Here is a 23371-nt window from a genome sequence, read left to right on the forward strand (position 1 = left end):
TTTCCCTATCTTCATTTCTACCTTATCCATTGAGGTCCTAAAATCTCTAACTTGTTCTGAGATAAAGACTTGAACAAGACAATTACAGTCAACTAAAATGCAGAGTTATGCCAGGCGTGGTGGTGGCGGTGCACGTCTTTAATCCCAGCACTCAGGAGGCAGAGGCAGGCGGATTTCTGAGTTTGAGGACAACCTGGTCTACAAAGTGAGTTCCAGGACAGCCAGGGCTATATAGAGAAACCCTGTCTTGACACCCCCCCAAAATAAATAAATAAATAAATAAATAAAATGCAGAGTTATAGAATCCAGTTCTTATAGATACATCTACAAAACACTCCAGCCCCTAAAGCCCAGAAAACAATGTGGAAAGAGGGTCAAAAAGATCTCAAGAGCCAAAAATCAGGAGCTTGCTATGATCCCATGCCTCCTAATAACATCAGAAGCTGTACCCATAAAGTATCACCAATGTTACTGCCTAAACATAAACTGAACACGTATGACACCAATAGAGATGCCAAAATTGATGGGTGAGAAAGGACACAAGGCCTCCACCCTACATAAAGAACTACAGACAACTAAGGAAAGCTGAGAGTCAGAGAAACAGGCCTCTACAGAGAACACACCAATTGGCTCTCCAATAACAAATGATCAGCCCTGAAAACATACATGTAAGTAACATTGTATAGGCTGATCAGGTAATATTTAGAAACACATATTTATATACATGATGCATGTAACAACAACTAATGAGAAAAAGCTGCTATGAATTTGAAAGCAAGCAAGAAAGTTATATGGGGGAATTTGGAGGGAGGGAGGGGATGGAAAAATGTTATTATTATATTATAATCTCAATAATCATCTTAAATAAAAGAAAATAAAGATATGAACCAGAAATTACCCTCACTCTGTCTCTATTCTTTACCTCAAGCACTGATGGTATATTATAGCGTATTTATATTCAAGAATGTTGTTTTAACCATATAACTTATATTCTGATTTTTAACTCATTGGCACATTGCTTAAAAAACTCCAATTTTTCTGTTTTGTTTTTCTTATATTGTTTTGAATAGTAGAGTCCTATGTTGCCTCCTGAACTTTCCCTACAATGTTGTCCTAATTCACTACTGACATCATAACTGATTTATATTTTCTGTTTTTCTGTTTCTTTTCTACCCATGAATACTCATTCTCTCTTGCCACACTTCCTTCTCTATAAAACTGAACAGTCTTGGCTTATCTATGACTCAACCAGCCACCAAGGCTTGTCTCAACTATCACAGCCTTTGGAAATCCCTACTCTATTTTCAAATGTTTCATTTTCTAACCCTTACATTCACCAAACTATTATATACCAATTTACATACACCAATCTGCTGCCTTGTTCTGATTCTTTCGTTTGAAAAGCGTTCTTTTCTTGGCCCCAATATTTCTGCATAGATTCTAAATGTACACCTCTGTTTACACAGCTGAAAATCTCAATCTATGGTATTTCAAACCTTCTGTAAGTCACTGAGTATGAAAGAGACAACATCTTCAGAAATATATGATATAAGACATAGTTAAATTTTAAAAGATCATTGAGAATGTTATTAAATAATACAACATAGGATCTAAGATAATATAAAGAATATAACATGGGAAGCACCTAAATTACCCTAGAAGAACACTAGGCTAGGAGATACATTTAGTAAAATATGTATGTAGATTAAGCTAAACAAAAACAGAGATAAAGAAAAACATTCTAGGCATGTTTAAAGTATTATAAAATATTTACACAGGATAGCAAACATACCAAGAGCTAAAATTCAGAGTCCAAGCACAAGGTATATGGAAAGAGGGTGAGTTGACCCCAGAGAGGAACCATGGGGTAGTAGACCCAGGACACAAAACAACAACAACAACAAAAAAAAAAAACCCACAAAATCCCCTGTTATGCTGTGACTGTCAACTCTGCACTGGAGTGGGGCTGAGAAGTAGGCCTGCTACAGCAAGCAGTGCAGTCAGGTCCAAGTGTCTGAGAGTCGCAGCCCCACAACGTGCAGGTGAGATTTCACCTATCAATTTACACTCATAAGGAACAAGAAGAATATTTCAGAAGTCATTTACTGACAAATCTGAACTCAGCGGACAGCAAAAAGTAACCTGAAAAGATATGAGATTGTTTACTGTCTTTATTTGAACTCTCCCTACAAACATTGTCCTAATTCAGAATTTATACTAGAACTGGCTGACAGTTTACATATGTTCTTTACGCAAGAACACCTGCTCTCTATTCACCATTCTCTCTCCTCTGTAAAGCACCAAGCACTCTTTGCCTGCCATTCAACATCAATATCGATAAATTTTACTCAAGCAATATTCACATTTTTCATCACAGGTAACCATTCCATAGCATAAGGATAACAGGCAATAGGTGTATATGATCCTCTAGAAAACTTAGTACACTTGAAAAATCCTATCAGCTTTTAAAGATCTAGTGATTCTCAATTTCAAGACTTATCTTACCCATAAACTTTGAGATAAGATTCTATATAGCTTAGATTTTGATTTTCCATAAGAGCAGTCAGATACTCTTCCAATGTATAATGTTCAAAATTTTTCAACACTCACAGAAGATTCATTTAGAATTTATCTGTCAAATGAAGGATAAGTTTTCAATGCCATGTGCTCTTTCATATGAGCCACCTCTATGAACTGTGACAAGGTTTATTGAACATAAGTAATATAAGAAAATAAACATCAAAATAATTAATTACTTAGAGTAAAATGTTAATCAACAACTCTTCTGATGCCAGGAAGACCATCAAAATAAATTTTAAGGCAACATCTTTTTGTCTCCTATTACCTTAGTGGATGGTTTCCTAGAATTGTCTATTTAAATAGAAAATTAATTTCCATGCACAGCTGGAAATACTACATTGGCAAGCAGTGAAAATACCAAACATTTGTAGATTAAGTAAAAAACAGAACTACAAAAAACTAAAAGAAAACAAGAGAACTTGCTCATGCAATGGTCTTTTAGAGCAACAGCTTACCTGTTTATTTAATGCATGAATGCTTCTATTTTAATATTTTTGTTTTGATATAACATATTCTGATTATATTTTGCTCTTAGCCAATTCCTCCCAGATCCTCCCCCACCTTCCTATCCACCCATCTTTTAAAGTAGCAGTAATAATATCATCTTTGTAACCTGAGAAATATCGAGAGGGTTATACAATTGCAGAAGACGTTCTAGGATTGTGAAAGAGAGAAGTTAGTAGTCTTGTGGCAGAAATGGAGGGGCCCTCCAATCTGCACTCACATTCACATCTAGAGCTTAGCTATATATTCCATGAAATCAACTGCGCTTGCTTTTGGTTTGTGATGATGGAATAATTCTAGAGATATATAATGGTTACACAACAATATGATTATGGGTTACATCACTAAAGTATATCCTTAAAAGGGTTTAAGATTGTAAAACTTGACAACTGAAATTCCAATTTCCAAATGTATTTTAAAAACTTAGAAATAAATAAAAAAAAATCCAATAACCTCAAAGGAAAATGAACCAAGACAACAAACAGAGATCCAAATACGGGCAGGAAACTCAACAAAGTAATGGGAAATATCCAAAATCACAACAGAGAATGTGCCAAGTAACATCAGAGGACCACTCACCAAGCCTCGGTGACATGCCTGCCCAACTCTAAGCTGAACAAGGACAACACCACTGGACACCCCAAAATGGACAGGGAAAAGCCCCTGAGATCTCAACCTTCCACCAAGAACTATAGGTGACTGAGGAAAGGTGACAGTGTGAGGGGGGGGTCTTCCCCAGGGAAGAGCACACCAACTGGTTATCCAGTGCCAAATCACCTGCACTGAATATATACATGAATATATATATGTGAATATATATGCATATAGTAAGAATTAATGAAAAATAGATCACACATTTGAAACAGAGAAGGAAGTGATATATGGGAGGGTTTGAAGATATGAAAGGAGAAGGAGAAATGTTATCATTATAACTTCAAAAGGAAAAAAGTTATAAAAATAAGTCAAAATGACTCCAAAACAATTTTAATTTAGTGTAGTGAAAAAGACTAAAAAGACTGACAATTAAAATGTTTTAAAGGACCCATCTCCAGCGCCTCTGACAGATCAGGCAGCTTGTGCATCTGAGTCCTTGCCTTGTGAACTAATGGATATCCTTCTCTGTGTGGACAGCCATGAAGAAGCAACCTGGCGGTGGCATCTGGGAACTGTATGCTGCGGTTGTTACTACCTCTCGCAGTGAGTTGCAGAGACAGCACTCAGGTAACATAAAAAACTAAAAGCACAGTAATGAACTATGCAAACATCTTAAAAAGCAAAAGGGAGAAGCAGAAAACAGATCAGTGCCTGCAGACATGTGGACGAGATGAGCAAACAGGTAGCACCGGAAGGAGTCCTCTTGGTCCCCGTCCCTTAAACTTCCTTCTAGTTTCAAACTTTACTTGAGAGAAAAGAAAATCCTTGTGCACTTGCGGTATCCAAATACTTCAATTCACAAAGATCAAAGAGATATAAATTTCAAAACTTTAGACCCATTGTAACCCATAGTCAAAACACTACTATTTTATAACCTTGGCAAGACACATTTTATTTTTAATTTTTGAACAATTAATTCTAGAGGGGAAAGGCCCCATTAGCTTCCTCTTCAGTCACTAGGCTGACTGTGCCACAGGTTTTTATCACATCCTGCCACAAGGAATGACATGAAACAAAGAACGATATTCAAAGAGATTTCTCTGAATGGTTTGAAACCATTTCTTCAGGAATCGAACAACAGTGTAAACACAGTTAAATGATGCTATGTGGGGGAACAATCTCATCAGAAAATACCATGTTTTTATTACATAATCTTCCCCCCCCCCCGGTGGTTACTAGGTCTGCAACAATGTCTTGATAGTCACACTTACGTTGCCATGTGACTTTCTTTCACCCAGAAGAGTCATAAATGACAGCCTATGATTTAGTTCCTTCCCTGTTTCATACCCTGGTTCACTGTGAAAACTGTAACTGCACTCTTTTCCCTCTGAGCCTTCTGAGTTTTGTTTTGTTTCATTTCATTTGTATTTGGGGGATCTGTTGTTTGGTTTTCTTTCTTTCTTTTTTGGCTTTTTGCTTTTTGCCTATTTGTAAAAATCACAGCAAATTTTTGTGTATGGGAGGAGAGCTACAAATAGAGGCTGGCAATGAAAATAAGAACAGAAGCCTGACTAATCTTAGCACATCCTAAATCCAGTGGTTACTTAGTGAGCCCTATGCGGCAAGTAGCACGCTGGATACTGGGGACCAAAATGAAATGTCACTCCTCATCTGAGGTGCTGATAATAAGTTTAGAAAAGAAACTTAACACATGAAGGAACTGCCAGCTAGCTTGATAAGTACAACTGAAAAACATTTTCACTCCATTTCACTGGAAAAATATGCACCAGTGTGAAAGACAAGTGTTTAATAATGTCTGAAATAGAAATGATAAAATATCCTCAGTGCTTTACAATGGTAAGAGTCTGTCCAAATCAGAAAAGAGTCAAGAAAGATGGCACTGGAGTAGGCCTACATCTCTGTAGCTTCAAGGCCTATACTCTTTAGAGCAGGATACATCAGACCATCTCACTGTTCATTCTTGGGCTATTGAGACAGTGCCTTTCCAATATCAGGTGTAACACAACACACAGACAACTTGCCTTCACAAAAGCTGTGCCCAAGGCCTGTGTGCTAGCAAAATGAAGGCAGCTGTCTTGGTTTTCTGTCTAGTTCCTACGATAACATGATTTGGTGAAAACAGTGTAGGAGAAAAGGGTTCATTTTAGCAAACAATTGCAGGTTATGGCGCATCACTGTGAGAAGGCCAAGCTGGCAGGATAATACAAGAAACACCTTGTATTATCACCTCCATACAAACGCAGAGAAAAATCAATCAATGTAGGCATGTCTGAAGGTCAAAGCAGACCAGGAAATTCATTAGCAGATGAGCCTGGATGCAAGTTGACAAAATCTAACCATCACTGCATTTAAGGAGCTCTTAAAAGGCACATGTTTAAGACTAGGCTGTACCACTTAGAAAAAAAAAATGAACAGTCTGGAGCCATTGCTCTCACCATGAAATATCATAGGACTATAATGGCTAAAAACACTTTATAACACTTGCAGAATTTACTGTTTAAATACTGCATTAATGTGAAAAATACAAGCATCATTTTGATAAAGTATATCAGTCTAGGATGGTGACAAGAGTATTATTCTACCATCAGCTATGTCAGGGTCAGTATTGTCAGCATTATCCATGAAAACTAAGGCTGTAGCAAAAGCTTAACAACATGCATCTACTCTTACACTGTACATACAAAGCATTTCATTACTACACTGTGGATAGACAGGTGGATGGTTGCATGTGCAGATAACGGGAGGAACAAATTAATATTCACGTTAATTGTTCACATTCAGAATATGTAGTTAGAAATTTCAGTTTAGGGTTTAAAATTATTTCCACATTTCCTATTAAATAACAACCTATATAAGTCAGGCCTCCAATCATAATTTGTATAACAGTCAGAGGATTAAATTATCTGGTTTTAGAAACAAAGCAGATATGTACCATTCCAACTTTAATAATTTGCACTTTCATTTCATAAAAATACTATATTAACTCCCAAAGAGAAAAACATATATGTACATGTAGTAGGATTACATCAATGGTTTTAAAACAGTAGTTTTACCAACTAAGTATAATTAGCAAAGATAAAAGAAAAATGGGAAAAACAGTGACCTTTGTTTTACGTACAGTTACTTTAAAGATAAGATAAAAAATCACAGAATGTTTCCACCCCATCTTGATTTTTCTACTCACAATTTTCAAGTCATTAATGCCTTTTATCTCACCATATTGGGGCCCCATTGTAAGCCATCTTACATCCTTCAGGGCAAAGACAACCAATATACACATATTCATATGCATATCACTTAAATATATGTATATATGTAATTATTCATATACACGTCTTATCTACTTATCTATATAGACAAATATTTCAAAGTCAAACAATTCATATGTCACCCAGCTATTCATAGGTCAACACCAGTGTGTTACAAGATGTGCTACTATTTCAATTGTGCAGTTTACACTTTCATTTCAGTGAGTATCTATGATGTTCACAGAAATAAGAAAGTAAATTTATAGTTTAGCATGGCTATGTTAAACTATAAATAATATCATATTATGCCCACATAAAAACGTCCCTTAGACAAATGAGAGACAACCACTTTTCTGAAGCATTCACTTAATGTATCGTTAAGTGTGGCCCCTTGTTGACAGTAATTGAGAAATGGCGATCAGAAGGGCTCAGCACAACTAATCGTCATCTCAGGTAGCTCTGTCCAATGTCATCCATACAGGGGACACAGAACGCTCACAGTGTACTTGTGCTCAAGGCATTCTGGAGGATCACTCAGTTCATCATGCCTCACACATCTCTGTCAAATGTTGGTGATTCAGGCTCAGTAGCTTCAGGTGGAGCGAGACCTGGGTACTCAGAAGCTTGCGAAGTACGGATTGTATGTGGGAAACAGTGAATTGCAGAGAAAGCTGCAAATGTGATTTGCCCAGTTCCCTGGCCACCAAGCAATGCACCATCAGTACTGGTAATTACAGGAGATCCCAAGTTGCTTCCAACAACAATGTGGGAGAAAGAACATTACAGAAGAAGCATCAGGACACAACGCTGAACGGAGAGGGCAAAGCTCCTCGGGAGCCACTGTGGGAAGGGAGAGGATCTGCTGCCATTGCTTTTGCACAGTGGTTGAGAAAATATCTATGATGTTCACAGAAGGAAGAAAGTAAGAGAGAGAGAGTCATCTTGCTGGGAAACAGAAGTCTGGATTGTGAATAATACTTTGTAAAAAAAAATTTTACACTTAATGGTTTATAGGATAAATTGTTTCATTCATTTCTTTTTTAAGGACTAATTTTTATTTTGTGTGAATTTGTTTTCCTGCATGTGTTTCTGTGTGAGGATGCTGGATATCCTGGAGCTGGAATTATATAGACAGTTGTGAGCTGCCATATGGGTGCTGAGAATTGAACCTAGGTCCTCTGGAAGAACAGCCAGTATTCTTAACTGCTGAGCCATTTCCTCAGCCCCTCTTTTATTGATTTCTTAATTAGAACCTTGAAGTAATGAAATCAAGTTACTATACTATCATTCCGATTTTAAAGATGAGAGAAACCTAGATTCAGGATAGGTAAATGAGCTTTAGGGCATGAATGGCAAAGCCTAGGACTTAGGATCCTTGGAAGAAGTTTGCCGACTTTCCAAGGGACTCCATTCCTCAACCTACTTTATCCAGATGGGTGTTTTCCTCTCTTGCATCCACTCCAAGCCTCCCTCCACACACACACACACACACACACACACACACACACACACACACAATGGATATGAATAATAGGGTTGTAGCTTGGGGAAAATCACAAGAATAATGCTGTTTCCTCGAAGCCTGATTATGACCAGAGTGGCCTGCTTGTCACCAGTCAGGTGCCAGAAGCCAGTGTTCCAAGCCTCCTGTTCTTTGCTCGCATTGGCACAAGTATTTAGTCCAAAAGGAACAATGCGCTCTGCACAAAGTGAGCACACATCACTGTATCCGTGACAGTGCTTCCTTCCCTATGGAGAAAGCACACACCAAGAGTCACTGAATCTTTAATCTACCACAAGTGTCACACTTGCTCTACTGACTCTGAATTATTCATTTGTAAATTAATGTACAGTTCTAACTGAGAGCTTCATGCAGCATGGGGGGTGGGGGCTAGGGGGGAACTTGGCCATGGTTAAAACTCAAGAACAAGAAAATGAGTGAGTTTAGAAATACAGAAACATTTTAAAACATAAATATGTGAGCTCACACATCCTTGCACCAACTGCCATCTGAGGTTAACTGGTCCCCTCAGAACTTAAAAGAGTATGGCTTCCATCACTAACCAGACAAGGCCATCTCCATCATCGTCTCCATCATCTCCATCTCCATCTCCATCATCTTCATCTCCATCTCTCTTCATCAGAAGGCTTCTGCTTATTTACTCTATGCTTCTCAGGTGAGTTTCTTGGCACTGACCCTAACGGTGCTCTTCAGAGCTGGTGGCACTCATAATCAACATGGGGACTAACAAGTTGCCTGTGCCTCTGGAAGTCACATGGCATCAGGATCATGGAGATGGAAGACCTACTTCAGATTCTGTCTTCCCTGCTATTTCTCCAACTAGTTTTCCTACATAGTTCACCTCATAGAAGGTGAAAAACCACCTTCTTCAACGCCATTCAAATAAATTAAAGGTTTTTTCCCACAGCTGACTGATGTCCATCAGTCTCATCATAAAACGGCTTGCTCCCAAAGCCTTGTACTGCAAGGTAGTTTGATATTCCCTGGTTTTCATGCAACCCTTTTGTAAAATTTCCTCTTGATGATTTTCCTATTCAAGCCAGGTGGGACAGAATGTGAAAAAAAAAAAAACACATCATGGAAAGTAACTCACTGCAGTATTAGAGAAAGAGAATATGCAGAGTACATACAAGACTCAGAGTGGGGCTGGCACTCCATTCTCTTTTAAGAATGTAGGTATGGGGCTAACTTCATAATAGCTGAAATTATAAAATTCAAAGAGAAAAATGTAATTATGAAGAAACTACCATAAGGAGTACAGTGTTATACAATTTAATATTTTTGACACATCATGGATCTGTTATAAAGCCTTCTGTATTCAATACCATGAAATGTTTTAATGAAGATATTGTATTCTAAATGTGCAATAATCTGAGGCCAGAGAACAACACAAATCCCTGAATCTTTCCTTGTTGCAGTGAGACATGGCGACAAAGAATGCAGCTTTTATATCTGCAAGGTGATAACCTTAACTTACCTAATAATTTGTTTTTCTGAGCTGAGGACCAAACCCCGAACTTTCTAGGCAAACTCTGTACCACTGAGTTGACTGCCCAGCCCCTTCCTGCTCAGTGCAATGCATCTTGTAATGCCTACTCATTATCAGAGCAGCAGAATAAAATAAGTTCCAAGGCTTGTTCAGAGTGGAGCGTGGGAAAACACACTCACTGGTCAAGACACTTCACACTTTATGCTGTCTTTTCCATATCTTTGCTCACAAACTGCTTCAAAATGACAGACATCATGGCCAGTTCCGCAAGCCCTCTTGTGCTCACACCACCTCTCCACAAGCAATCCTCTTACACTGTGGGCTGCTTATGTAAGCAAAAAAAAAAAAAAAAAAAAGAAAAACTAAACAGAGAAAGAATGTATAAAAAAGAAAAAAAAAAAAAAAAAAAAAGGAAGCCAATAAAGGCCCCAAGGATTTGGGATGGAACCAGACTCAGAAAACCAAGCAACAGAAGTTGAGAAAACTGTTTACATTTGTCTCTTTCAAGCTGTTGTAATTACTAAATATGTATAATCTTAAATCACAGGTAGAAAAATTCAAAACTGAGAAATTGGTTCATTGTTTATTTAAAAATTTAAGAGTCTCTTTTCAGTGTGTCATGCATTCTTTGACAGGAGGCCGTGAGTTTGTAAGGAATTTTAAAAAAGACTAGTTAGCCTCTCCATCAATGTCATTCACCCTGCCCACTTGATTATCTTGAATTTGTCAGTTTCCTTCCTTATCTTCCTCTGTTGTCTGTCTTCCATTCAGTCACATACCCTGGCTATTCTTCATAAACCTTTTGAATAAAGCATCCTGTTTTTATTCTCTTTACTGAAGCCTGTTCCTAATTCTTGTCGGCTAGAAAGCTAGCATATAAATGAATGCAGTAGTCATAGTTCCAATGGTTTTTAAATCCATCAAACCCTCAGGTGTTAAATAAAATATATTCCACCCTCCTAGAGTAGAAAAAAATATCACTTCATTAATTACAAAGCAGGCCAGATTTGAAGGTGTAATTTTCAAGTTCTTATGGTTCCAGACCAACAAGCTGTGTCAAAAGAAAACTTATGTCCAGCTTTGGAACCCTAATTCCCACGGCCAGCCTCAACTCACCACCATCCCCAATGCCAGACCTCTGCAGATGTTCTCTCCATTATCCTACCCTAATAGATGCCTATTAAAATCTTATATAGCCATTATGGGCACTTCAACGGCTTCTTTCTCCAAATTCCCTTTGAGCCAGGTATGAGCTCATTTTCCTACGAGCATCCAATTGTCTTCCTTCTGTGTGTGTCAGTGGGACTTACAGCAGTCTGTCGAGCATCTGCATCAGGACCCATGTGCTTGCTTTCCTGATCAGTTAGAGTACAAGTTTTCTATGTTCAACACTAACATTACAAAATACTCTACTTCAATGTAAAGAACGTGTCCTTGCACTCTGCACGTCTGAGTGAGGAACAGGTTGACGTTGACGCTGATTAAAGGCAGTGTTAATAAAAACCATTAAGAGTAAAAATGCTCTGGGGCAAGAACTGTTAAAATTAGAAATGCTCTGTGTTTTGTGTTTGGATTTCAGAGATTCCTTTAATGGAATAAAACCGGTTCTGATACACGCTTCTACCCGACACTCTTTTACAAATACTTTGCAGCTTGCAGGGTGAGCACACTGAGATTACTGGGATGAAGTACAATCCCCAAACACAATGGTGGCTTGTGCTCTAGGATCATAGGAAAGGAAGTTACCAAGAACAATTCTTACAGCTTCGGTTGCTCTCTTTTACCTTTCCCTCAGCATTTATTCTGCTATGGCAACTGGACTAAGGGCATAATGACTTTACTAAATGCTGCACAGCAAGCAAACTACACAGGAAACCTGGCACCATGTCTGGCACATACCAGAAGGCATGAAATAAATCTTCAGTGAATGAATGAATAAACAGAACAGCAATGTGTGAACAGAACTGAAAGGTAGCATAACTTTGAAAATTATATCTGATCCAGGGTTGATGAATAATGACCCTTATTCCCACCCAGAGATACCTTCAACTTACTGCGAGAACCTATGTATGCTGCCTAAAACTAACAAAAGCAAGCAAAAACAAAAAACAAAACAAAAAAAGGACATTAAAAAAAAAACGTTCACATAGGTTATGGATGATCTTGAAATGAAAAAGGCATCCTTGTAAGGCAGACACAGAGCTGACATACCGGGGAGAAAGCTGAAGTACAACAGCCAGAAACTGGGGAACACGGCAGCCGGCAGGCAGTAGAAGAGAAATGGGTTCTCATCCGGGGCCTCAGGAAGAGTACAGTCCAGCTGAAAATTGCATTTCCATCCAGTGAAACAATTCATGAAAGAAAACTTTCTCTAATTTTATTTGAAATTAAGTAGTAATTTGGCACAGTAGCCGCCGGAAATGAATAGAAGTAGACACTGGTCTTCAAACAGTTAAAGTAACCCATTCAATACCTAGATGTCAATACAATAGAGTCAGTTGGAACAAGGCTAGCTTCTCTGAGAGGCTGCCCAGCACCTCTGGTGTCCCTACTCAATGCTGCCTGCAACATGCTTAGTATCTGAAGTTTTTAGACATAAATGTAAAACTCAGATACAACCTCATCTAGACCACAAGATCGGAACAATGCTAGAGACATATCTGATTTATAAAAAAACAAAGAACAAAGTTTCTAGTACATGGCTCAGAAAGATACTAAGGATGAATTTCTTCATTAAGCCACATGGAGTCAACATACAGCAGAATATGTCCTCAGAGTGGGCACTGTGGATAAGGCTGCTCATGGGGAATACAGAAAGCATACAAGTTCAATGAAAAGGTAAAATGAGGGCACTGAGCTGTGCAACTGAGTGAACACAGAGGGAGATTTACTGAGAAACAGAAATGATGGGTGTTTCCAGAGCTTGCCATTACGCTCTTAACCTTATATGAATAATCTCAATAATCTCATAGTCTTTTAATTAATAGTTGAATGTATGCAAAGCAAGGAAACATAGGTACTTTTAAGGCACTCTTCCCCTTAGGGGCAGTGAGGAAAAGATTGTATGGGATCGAAGGGTCGCTGAAACAGAACTCAGATGTTTTCCTCCTCCTTATTGCTGCAGAGCACACAATCACAACAGGATGTAGGCATTTCCTTAATGATCCTGCAGTTATAACAAGTAAAATAAACAATCTAGCCTTAACATGTCACTGCTCCCTGAAGACGTCAGCTTTCCCTTGCAGTTTTAGAATTAGTCACTCATTTAGATTGGGGTGAGTCCCTGTGGAATCAGGGAGTTTGTGATCAACTAATGGGTTGTGGCATTATTATGAACAGATATTGCTCCACGGGGGCTGGGGCATTGCATCATTCAGGGCTCTGCGTGACAAACAAAGCCTACCCAAGAGGTTGCCCACAGTTCTGAGAGACAAGCCCTGCTCCTGATCCTCATCTTTAGATGCTGGCTACCATCTTCAGAAAAATATAGTCATAGGGCAGACAGGAAAGGAACCAAACTCACTAGCTATATCTAGTTGATACATAAGAGGTTGCTTTCTCCATCAAATAACAGTACAGAACTGAACCAAAAGGTTAATAAATGAATTTGTATAAAGATGCACACAGGAAGTGTAAGACCCAATTAGTCTCTGTGGAAGACTGCAATTATTTGTGTACTTAAAAGTTCATCATTTTATACAAGAAAATCTAAAATTTCATGTAAGTTGAAAATGTATGTTTTGAACTTTTTTGCTACTTACTCGCTGTCCTTGGTTGCTCAGTTAATAAAGTGAATGTCTGTCAAACATGAGGACCAGAGTCTGATCCCTAGACATCCAGGGAAAAATACAAAGCCAGGCATGGTAGCATACGTTTGTAATCTTGTGCTGGGGTGACAAAGCAAAGAGATCCCTGCTGCTCACTGGCCAAACATCTGCCTAGCCTAAAGGGCAAGCTGCTGATCTATGAGAGACTTAAGTGTCTCAAAAAGAAAAGGAAAGTTAGACAGAACCTGAGGAGTGGCACCTGACATTGTGCTCTGGCATCCATAAACATACATGTTCACACACACACACACACACACATAGTTACTAATAAGCAAAAACTGCATTAATTTTTAAAGTTGGAATTATTAGGTCAAAAAAGCCATCAAAAATGAATGGTTATAATTTTTATGGACAGCTTGGCAACCCTCAAGTCCATGACACTTCCTCACCAAGTGGGAATTCAGCCTCTTGTCAACACACAAAGAAAAGAGAGCGAGAACTAAAGGAACCAAGTAAAGGAGGCATAAGCGTTAATTGCAAATGAAGGCTGGAGCCAGGCATAGTGGTGCATGTCTACAAAAGCAGCACTCGGGAGACAGAGGCAAAATGATCTAATGTAAGCTCAAGGCCGTCCAGGTCCCAGAAAACAAAACAAGACAAAGTAAATGTCAGCATAAACATGCACATGTGTTTTACTCCCAATAGAAAATGTTATGCTTCCTCAGTTTACTGCCTTAGGAACAATTCATTCACAGAGATCTTAGCTTCCTAATAATAAATTAAGACACAGTAAATCAGAAATGGAAAAGACTGCTGTGCACTGAGTCATACACACAAATCAAAACAACATAAAGACTGAGCACACACAGGAAACTATAGAAAGTAAGACATTTGAAGGTTATTTTAAAAAAGTTTGAGCTACCTCACATTCCCCTCTGTAGTCCCTTAAAATGATTACAGCTTTGTGAGAGTAGAGGGAGATGGAAAAGAAGACAGGAGGGGTGTTTAAATCTCTTAAAGGCAAACACTGGGCAATAGAGAAAGGAGGAAAACATTGGGTAAGAGCTTCATAGAATGTTGCCAACAGAAGGCTGTCCACATATATTTTGTATCAGAACCACAGCTTCACTCATGAAGTTTCAAAAAATACCCAGTCAAGCACTGCTTTATAATTGTGTTCATAAAAAAAAAAAATCAGTGCAAATCATCTATCATATAGATGATATGATATTTAGCCTAGATTTTTTTTTACTTTTAATTGATTTTTTGTAAATTTCCCATCATGCATCCTAACCCAACCCCATCCATTTGCATCCACCTTCTGCATTTGCAACCTCCCCATCCAAAATAAAATAAGATAGAATATTAAACAATTCTTATAGTGGAAGCGTAGCATGTCACAATGTGTTGCATAGTATACCTACCCCTTTGTCAGCACATCATAATTATGTAAGGCCTAGTCCCTTCTTAGAAGGGTACAACTGTACTACTTTGTTTCTGAGCCTCCTTTGCAGTTAGATATGCCAGGGGATTAAATTATACCCAGTGGTATACAAACAGAAGCACAGAACCTGTTCCCACAAATATCTCACTTCTTCCATAGTTCTTCCATCACTTCAACAGAAGAGTGCCCAATGTCTTGAAACCATATCCTGAAGAAATTCAAAGGACCAGACCTACACAAGGCCTTGTACAGCAACTAGAAATAACAGTCATGACTCTGGAAAGTGTTTCTAGATTCCATGTGACTAAGACACAACCTTGCCCTCTGTTTTAGCCACAGTGTAAGGTTTGTCTATAGTGTTACAACAGCAAAGGCAATAAGCAATCTCTAAACTACCCACACATGTAAATTGTGAAAACCAAAACTGAGAACAAATAAGTTGCCCAAATACATTTACACTGAACAGTGTAGAGAAAGGCATGTGTCTCTCTAAACAGTCTAGAGAAAGTCCTGTCCCAAGCACCATTGCTTGGGAACTGGAAAATGAATAAAACATCATCTCTATATTTCAAAACTAATTTCCAATTTGGAACTTTGACTTAGAATTAGCAAAATAATAAATCATTTCTCTGTTAAATTGATGAAAAATAGTTTAAAATAAGTAATAAATTTATAGCAATGCTTCCCACAAATACTGTAACCTGGGATATAATCTTGTCACAAAAATATCTTCAACAGACTGATCTATTTTACTATCTTGGAATATTTTTGAATACTATTTGAAATAAATAACTGGCTAAGAGTCTGAAGATGTTTGAGCTACTTGGTGCTTCGTGTAATAGGACCTGACCCGCATCTCACTACAAAGCCAAGGTTTAGTGTGTATCTAGGGAAGCCATAACCTACTTCATTTGTGCTATGAGTCTATTTCATTAGCTTTCATTTTTATGATAACATACTGGTTAAAAAAATGAAGAAAAATCCTCACTTGAACATTATGTTATTTGTTTGCAGCTTTGTCCTGGTTTTAGCTTCCTGCTTAATGACCAAACGGCACCACGGTGGGTAACGCGCTGGAGCGAAAGTGGTGAATCATTAAAGAGTTCGTAAATTTTAAAAACAGGGGCAGGCCTTCTGGGTCCCATATGCTTCTAGAAAACTCACTGTTGTGCTGTATTAATTGAACCATGAAGCCTTTATTAGTTCCCTTTAAAGATGCTTGCGGCAAAGCTTTTATTAATGCTTGCCCTCGAATTGTTTATGCTACTTAGCATTTCCATAACAATTTATATTTCAAAGAACTTTTTGATCATTAGTTAAGTCTATTCTACATTTCTATAAGGCAATACAGCTGTTTAGCAAAACCAAGACAAGAAGGGAAATTCCTGCACTAATAATTTTTTTTTTTTTTTTTTTGCCCAAGATTTGCCAATGAATGTGAGATGGACAGAATACAACATTCACAAGAATGCTGTGGAGCTTCTGCTTCGATAAACAAGCTTGTTCTCTTACTGTTAGCAGGCAGACCGTTTCTGTAAGTATTCCCACAGTGATGAGGAAGGGAGAAGCAAGTTATCATGAACAACAAATTCTATCGGTTGATGGAGTAGAGAGGGCTATAGCCACAGTACTTCAGAAAGCTTCTGAGGAGCCCCAAAGGGCACAGCTTTTTACAGATATCCAGGTGCCATATACATTGGCCCTGTGCTTGAAAAATTCTTATAGATTCATTTTTCTAGAAAATTACATCATTAAAATTATATTTGTCAAAATTAATAATCACACCAAGATCATTTTAAGGTTGATGTACCCAATTATTTTATTCTTGAAACAATTCTAGCTCAAACATGTTTTCTAAATTTTGTATGAAAAATCTCTTCTGTGTTAAACTTCTCTTGAAGAAAAAATAAAAATAAAAAACAGAGACTCAAAAAAAAAAAAAAAAAAAAACCAGAGACTCTGTAAGCATCCCATTGGCCCATCTTTTACCCCAGAAAACTGGGATGGCCTAGAAAGCAAATAAGACCTGTTAGGCTCTGGAATTTTCCCCACAAAATATATCTCCTCTAGGTTTCAATGGACTATTTCATGTGGTTACCATATGAAATGTTAGATAACAAAAGAGACTTACCATTTTTCTTCTTTGCAATGCCAACAGATGAGAATCGATAGGGCTTTTAGGCAAATTAAGAGTATTTTGCACTTGGCAGTATCTTTCATCTAACTCCTAGCCCTCTAGAGTTTGATGGTAAAGCTCACTGACAGAAAAGCGTCTGAGAATCTGCATTTTGAACACAGACCTACGTGATTTCTTATCTGCTGTTCGGGGGAACACAAAGCTAACTATGCCCTGGAAGTTTTTCCCTTTGAACCTTGGCCATCCATATAAAAGATATGGAATCTAGACTGCTGTCCAGAAGAGATAGGTTTTGTCATCTTACATTAAAATGCATATGGCACTGAGTGGGCCAAAACTTTAACTGTTTCTGCCTCTGTCTCAAAGGGCTCTGTCCATAGGCAGAATGCATGTTTTAGTAGGCTGTATCCCTGGATAGCACACTACCTGACAAAGAGTCCATACTCAGTAAGTTTTGAATGGATAAATAAATACTTTAGCTGCATCAATCAGCTAACAACCACGGGGAGAGAGACTTCCCTCCGTATTTCCCAGCACACAGAAGAATCCCAAAAAATTCTAACTTTGAACATTATTGGGGTAGCAAGATTAAAATAACAACCAAGTGCTATGTACAAAAATCAGTACTTATTGTTTGACTGAATACATGATCAAGAAAGTAATCATTTTCTTTGATACCAAACTGTATTTGAATATGGATAGAAAAATGTTTCTGAGTCTAGTATTTATACAGGGGAAAATAAGAACTCACAGTACTACAGGACCAGTATTCAAGGCAAATATAAGTAATCTGAAAGAATATTACAAAACTTTTGGAAGCACTGGAGTGAGTCTATTTTTCTGTCTTGTACACAAGCCTAGGAACTGCTTACGGAAGAAAACAAAATAAATAGATGATGATTGCATAAGGCCAATTGAATCCTTGGTTCAGAATTTAGAAAACATTTTCTGATTGAAATGACTGTCTCACCAGTGATATGTGTCTCAACAGGACACCAGCAAGAACAATATTAGAGCACTGCGATGACCACACCAAAAGCATTTTCTTTTACTTTGTATTCTAGGTCTCTGATTAGAGTGAACTATTAGCAATCAATGGAAATGATACCTATAGGAGTCAATGCTGATGAAATTTTGAACTTCATTTGTAAATACTTCCTAGTTAATTGAGACTTTTGCACCATGTCAAGTAGAACTATGTATGTGTTAAAGTGGCCCTAAGATCAAATGAGCTTTATTCATGGCTTCTTATTTATTGACTATTTTTTTCACTTCTCCTAATTGAACAATTACCATAATGGGCAAGAACTTTTGCATTAAAATAGCAGCCTCAAAGAATATTTTCCTAAAATCAGTATTATAAAATCAATATTCTGTGAGGCAGAGTATGTTTACTCTAATTGCCAAATATTACTTTGAGAAAAAAAAAAACTACTTTTCAATATGGTGGCTCTAAATTAAGTACCTTTTTTAACTATGCAATTTTGAAATACTAAATTTAAATTAAAATAAATACCCATATATTTAAATGCTGTGTAGATAATAATGATCGTATTTTGTCTCAATAGAAAGGTTGATAATCCTGTCCTATATCTGTAGTGAACAAGACAACTCACAGGCTCTTTGGAGGTAAAAAGAGAGAAGAAAAAGAGGAAAAACTGAGATCTGCAATTCCAAATCTTGTTCTACACAGAGCGATAGCATCCTTCCCAAAGGACCTTGTACAAATGATCAACTTTGGTCTCCTCTCAAATGCTATCTAAGTTAGGGTTAGAAAAACATCTAATTGAGACTGGCTCACTAGTTCATAGGTTCAGTCCATGGCAGGAAGCATGGCAGCATGGAGGCAGACATGGTGTTAGAGAAGGGGCTGAGAGTTCTGCATCTTGGTCCACTATGGAAGCAGCAGAAGTGAACTGTGATTCAGTAGTGAACTGAGCTTCTAAGGCCTTAAAGCCCACCACCCCCTAGTAATGTACTTCTCCCAACAAAGCCACACCAAATCCAACAAGGCCATACCATCAAATAATGTCACTCCCTATGGCTCTGTGGGGGCCATTTTTATTCAAACAACCACAAATAGATGAAGTAAAAATTTCGGCATATAATGTTTGTTTCAACAACCTTTCCAATAGATGTTACTGCATGCTGAAATTTGGGTGCTGAGCCATCAGGCTATCTAAGGATCCAGGCCTAGGTAACCTTTCACCTGTCCATCTAGACGACACAACCCCAACTATAAACGACAGCCATGATCAAAACTTTGGACAATCTTCACATCCTTTACAATTGAGTTAGACTTTCCTATCATTTCCAGGCAACAGCCTAATGGAGGCCTGGGAAAATGGTTGAGAAGACAGTGGGAATCAAGAGCTGTTCCTCTAGGGAGCAGCACTCCAGAGGATGAAAGCCTTGGCAAATGATTTGCTTTTATGAGCTCTGAATATCATAGTGCATTGTCTTTGACCTAGAGAATGGGGTAACTCAAATTTATCACGGTGCCACAGAATATACGGAGGTAAGCACTCCTATAATGACTAAAGCAGAAAATGCTTTTACAGTCTATTTGTGACTAACATGTGGTAGTTGACCCTACTCCATCTTCTGAAAACTTGGATCGTATTTTGCTCTAAAAGCAACGCCCTGTTCCTGGAGGCATGGGTGTTGGCTGCCCTAATCACAGCAGCACTAAACCACACATATCACTCCGGTCTCATAGGAAGCAGGTGCTGATATTATTATTAAATACGTATATAGGAAACAGGAGGGGCAGCAAAGAAGGGTGGGGAGGAGAAATATCCTTCCTGTGTGTCAAAGAGATGGAACACATAACTGACTCCCAAGACTGACAGCACAATTTAAAAACAAATAGAAAGACTACGGGTATGAATTAAATTCTTGCATCATATTTTTTATAACTGCACATAATTTAATCTGAACATTCATTTAGAAACAGATGACTCAACACCCAGTGCTCAGACAACAATGCAAATGCAATTATTCAGAAAGTAAACTGGGTTAATAGAGAATTCACTATAGAATGTAAAACTCAAAATATATTATTCTATTGTTTAATCTTCATGAAAAATTGTCCCTTGATTAGTTCAATTGCCTGATTTGAAGCAACACAAAGCAATATCCTCCAAATAAAGTACGTTACCAGTTCTCAAAGTACCAGGACTGACCTGGCTGCACCGGTGAGCTCATTGTGGGAATCAGAAGGGCTGACAGTTGCGGATGTAGAGTCACAGCCTGCTTTCAGCTGACAATGGTTGTTCACGTGGCGATGGTAGAGAAGAAACCTAGAGTATAAGAAAAATCACACTGTGTATTATCCAGATTATGTCTGTCACACTGAGAACCAGAGAGCTGGCTCAAGGATTCAGCTCAGTTACAACTTGACTTGGGCCCTTGAGAGTCACATAAACTTCTTAGCTCTCTCACTCTTTAGCAATAGAAGAACAAATGTGAACTGGGGTTAACAGGTCAGTGTTGCTGTGTGTCTAGTATGTATGTGGCCCTAGGCTTGATCCCCAGCACTGAAAAGGGGACAGAAGCCAATGTCCATCTTGCTTGCAGCACCGGGACTCTGGGGGGAAAGGAACCAATAGGAATAGAAGGAACCAGTGAGTGAAAAGGCACTTCACGTGCTACAGATGGCGCCCAATCCGCCACTTCATGGCTGGTTCCATTCCTATAGAAACTGAAAATTGATTTTTTTGAGTTATGGATATAAATATCTCACTACATAGCATTTTTAGCTATTATTGTCAAATATTTACTTGTAGAAAAAAGAACCAGTTGCTGTAGGAAAAAAAAATAATGGCCTAAAAAGGCAACAAATAAGTCATGAGCCATAGGACTGCCCAGAAAGTCCCCATTACACTTTCCAGTTCTTGAAATCTTTTGCAATCTTGTTCCTGTTAAAAGCAGTAAGAGGCACTCTTTCTAGGAGTGCCACTAACTAGATGGACTGACTCCGCAGAGGGAATTTAAGGGGCTTTCTGCTTCGCGTCTGAATGCACACCCACATCCAGGCACTTAGAGAAAAAGCCATTCCAAGGACATTTTCCTAACTGTTTACTGGAAAGTCAAAATAAAAAAAAAATAGAAAGAAAGAAAGAAAAGAAAAGAAACTTTTAAACTGCACTTAGTAAGCATCTAACTAAAATAGATCTGACCTACAGTGTATTAAACAGAGGATACTGGAGCTCTGAGAATCCTGTCTCTCTACCTCAAGAAAACACACATATTTATTGAGACTCATTTCCCATCAGTATTTTGAAAGTGTTATTACTATTTTTGCAAGAAAGTATAAAGCTGGATATAAATACATACTTCTTTGAAGAAATCTATAACAGCACCAAGAACACCGCTAATGCTGTAAAGATCTTAAGTAGAAATATGCAAATGAGCTATTAAAGCAGCCTAGCAGAACAGCATGCCTGTGTATACAGACAGCTTCACACTCTCTTCCTGCTTTGATAACTACAAAGTCTTAATAACATTAAAAATGGACATTTGGCAAATCCTTTTCAAAAGTTATAGTGATGTGCTCATTTTACCAGCACAATCAATAAATTTGTGAATCCTATATCAGTAAGAAAGTGGCATCCCGACAAGAGGATAAACAAAGAGCAAATCCTTTGTTTTTATATAGGAAAAAGGGCCATTCTGATATTGACACCTGAATGGAAGACCTCAGTGTCAGACTTCCTATAATAACACCACCTGCGTAGATCTTCATGGGCACAAGCTGCATTTAAATAGTGTATCAATGTTTTTGAATTATTGCTACAAAAGCTAAACTAATAAATAATATTTATAAATTTTATGTCTCAACCTTTACCTCCCATCACTACAGTTTGCAGATGAAAAACATCAAGATGACTATCTGCTTCATAATTCAATACAAGTAAATAAAAGAGTAAATCTACTAGGATTTAACTTTGTAGATTATTTGAAATAAGCAAGCATGGGCTGAAACATCTCATAAATGCTATGGATACATTTCCAAACACCAGTGACAGCCTGGGTTGGAGCTGCAAACTATCATCCCGAGGAAACAACCCAGAACCAGAAAGACAAAGGCTGCAGATTTTCTCATACATACATGTTAGTTTTGAATCTTCATATATGTGTGTTTTGTTTAGGGTAGCCATAGGAAACTAGACCATAGAGAGGGAGGACTTTCGAAAGATGAGAGATATACTGCCGTGATATGACAGAACAGAGAGGTTAAACAGGCTGTGGGGTGCAGAATAGAACAGGGAGGAGGGGCAGGGAAAACTAGTAATGACATTCTGAAGACATCATATGAAAACCTACTACTGTAATAGATGCCTAGAAAATACATATAAATATACAGTGTGTGTGTGTGTGTGTGTGTTTTAAATAAAATTAAATACAGCTACTCTACAACATGGGACATTACCCCTATTAGACAACATAGGCTAATAAATAAAAAGTTTAGTACCAGAAACAAGATACCTTTTTTGGAATTGGTGGCCAGGGGAGTCCCATAGAACCCCAAATATTATATGCTACTAGCATTGCTTTTGTCTACCCCCATAAAACTTGACAGTATGACTCTATTGCTGAAAATACCATGTATCTGAGTTATAGAACATAGAGAAATAAAGTTGGTATTGACCTGGAAGTCTCATGCTACTGATTAGCCACCATGTTTCTGAAAGACACTATGCCTGCTATTTACAGAAGTCACCTCTCTTACTCAGCTGTGCACTCTGTGAGCTACAATAACAACTGGTGGCAAGATATACCCGCTGGTACATCGTGGCAATGATGTTGAAGTAACCACTTTCTAGATTTAAGGCCCACTCCAAAAGATAGAACCCTACCTGGCACCATTATCAGGGCCCAGCACCTGTTGCTAGATGGTCATAAGTCCTAAAGAAAAACCCATTAGCAATATTCTGCTTAACAAACGCAAAATGAAGGCAACTCCTAACAACTTATTGCTAGTCCCATAGTTTAGTGCATCGCTCAGCTCTTGTCAGAGAAAGGTTTTCTTGCAGGGGAAGGTGATTAGTACAGAGACTCGC

The 23371-nt window shown here is 38.1% G+C and overlaps 1 protein-coding gene across 15 annotated transcripts in view; it reads right to left on the minus strand.

Annotated features, from left to right (window-relative positions):
* Hdac9 (histone deacetylase 9) overlaps positions 1-23371 on the minus strand; it is an 832694-nt gene that overhangs the window by 731007 nt on the left and 78316 nt on the right. For all 15 annotated transcript variants that reach the window (XM_029484907.1, XM_029484903.1, XM_029484900.1 and 12 more), the window contains exon 2: positions 20492-20608. In XM_029484907.1, the coding sequence (XP_029340767.1) occupies positions 20492-20513 (22 nt within the window). In that variant the 5' untranslated portion in view covers positions 20514-20608. The remainder of the gene's footprint in view (positions 1-20491; positions 20609-23371) is intronic.

Source organism: Mus caroli, chromosome 12 (assembly GCF_900094665.2).
Source record: "Mus caroli chromosome 12, CAROLI_EIJ_v1.1, whole genome shotgun sequence".
Taxonomy (NCBI): Eukaryota; Metazoa; Chordata; class Mammalia; order Rodentia; family Muridae; genus Mus; species Mus caroli.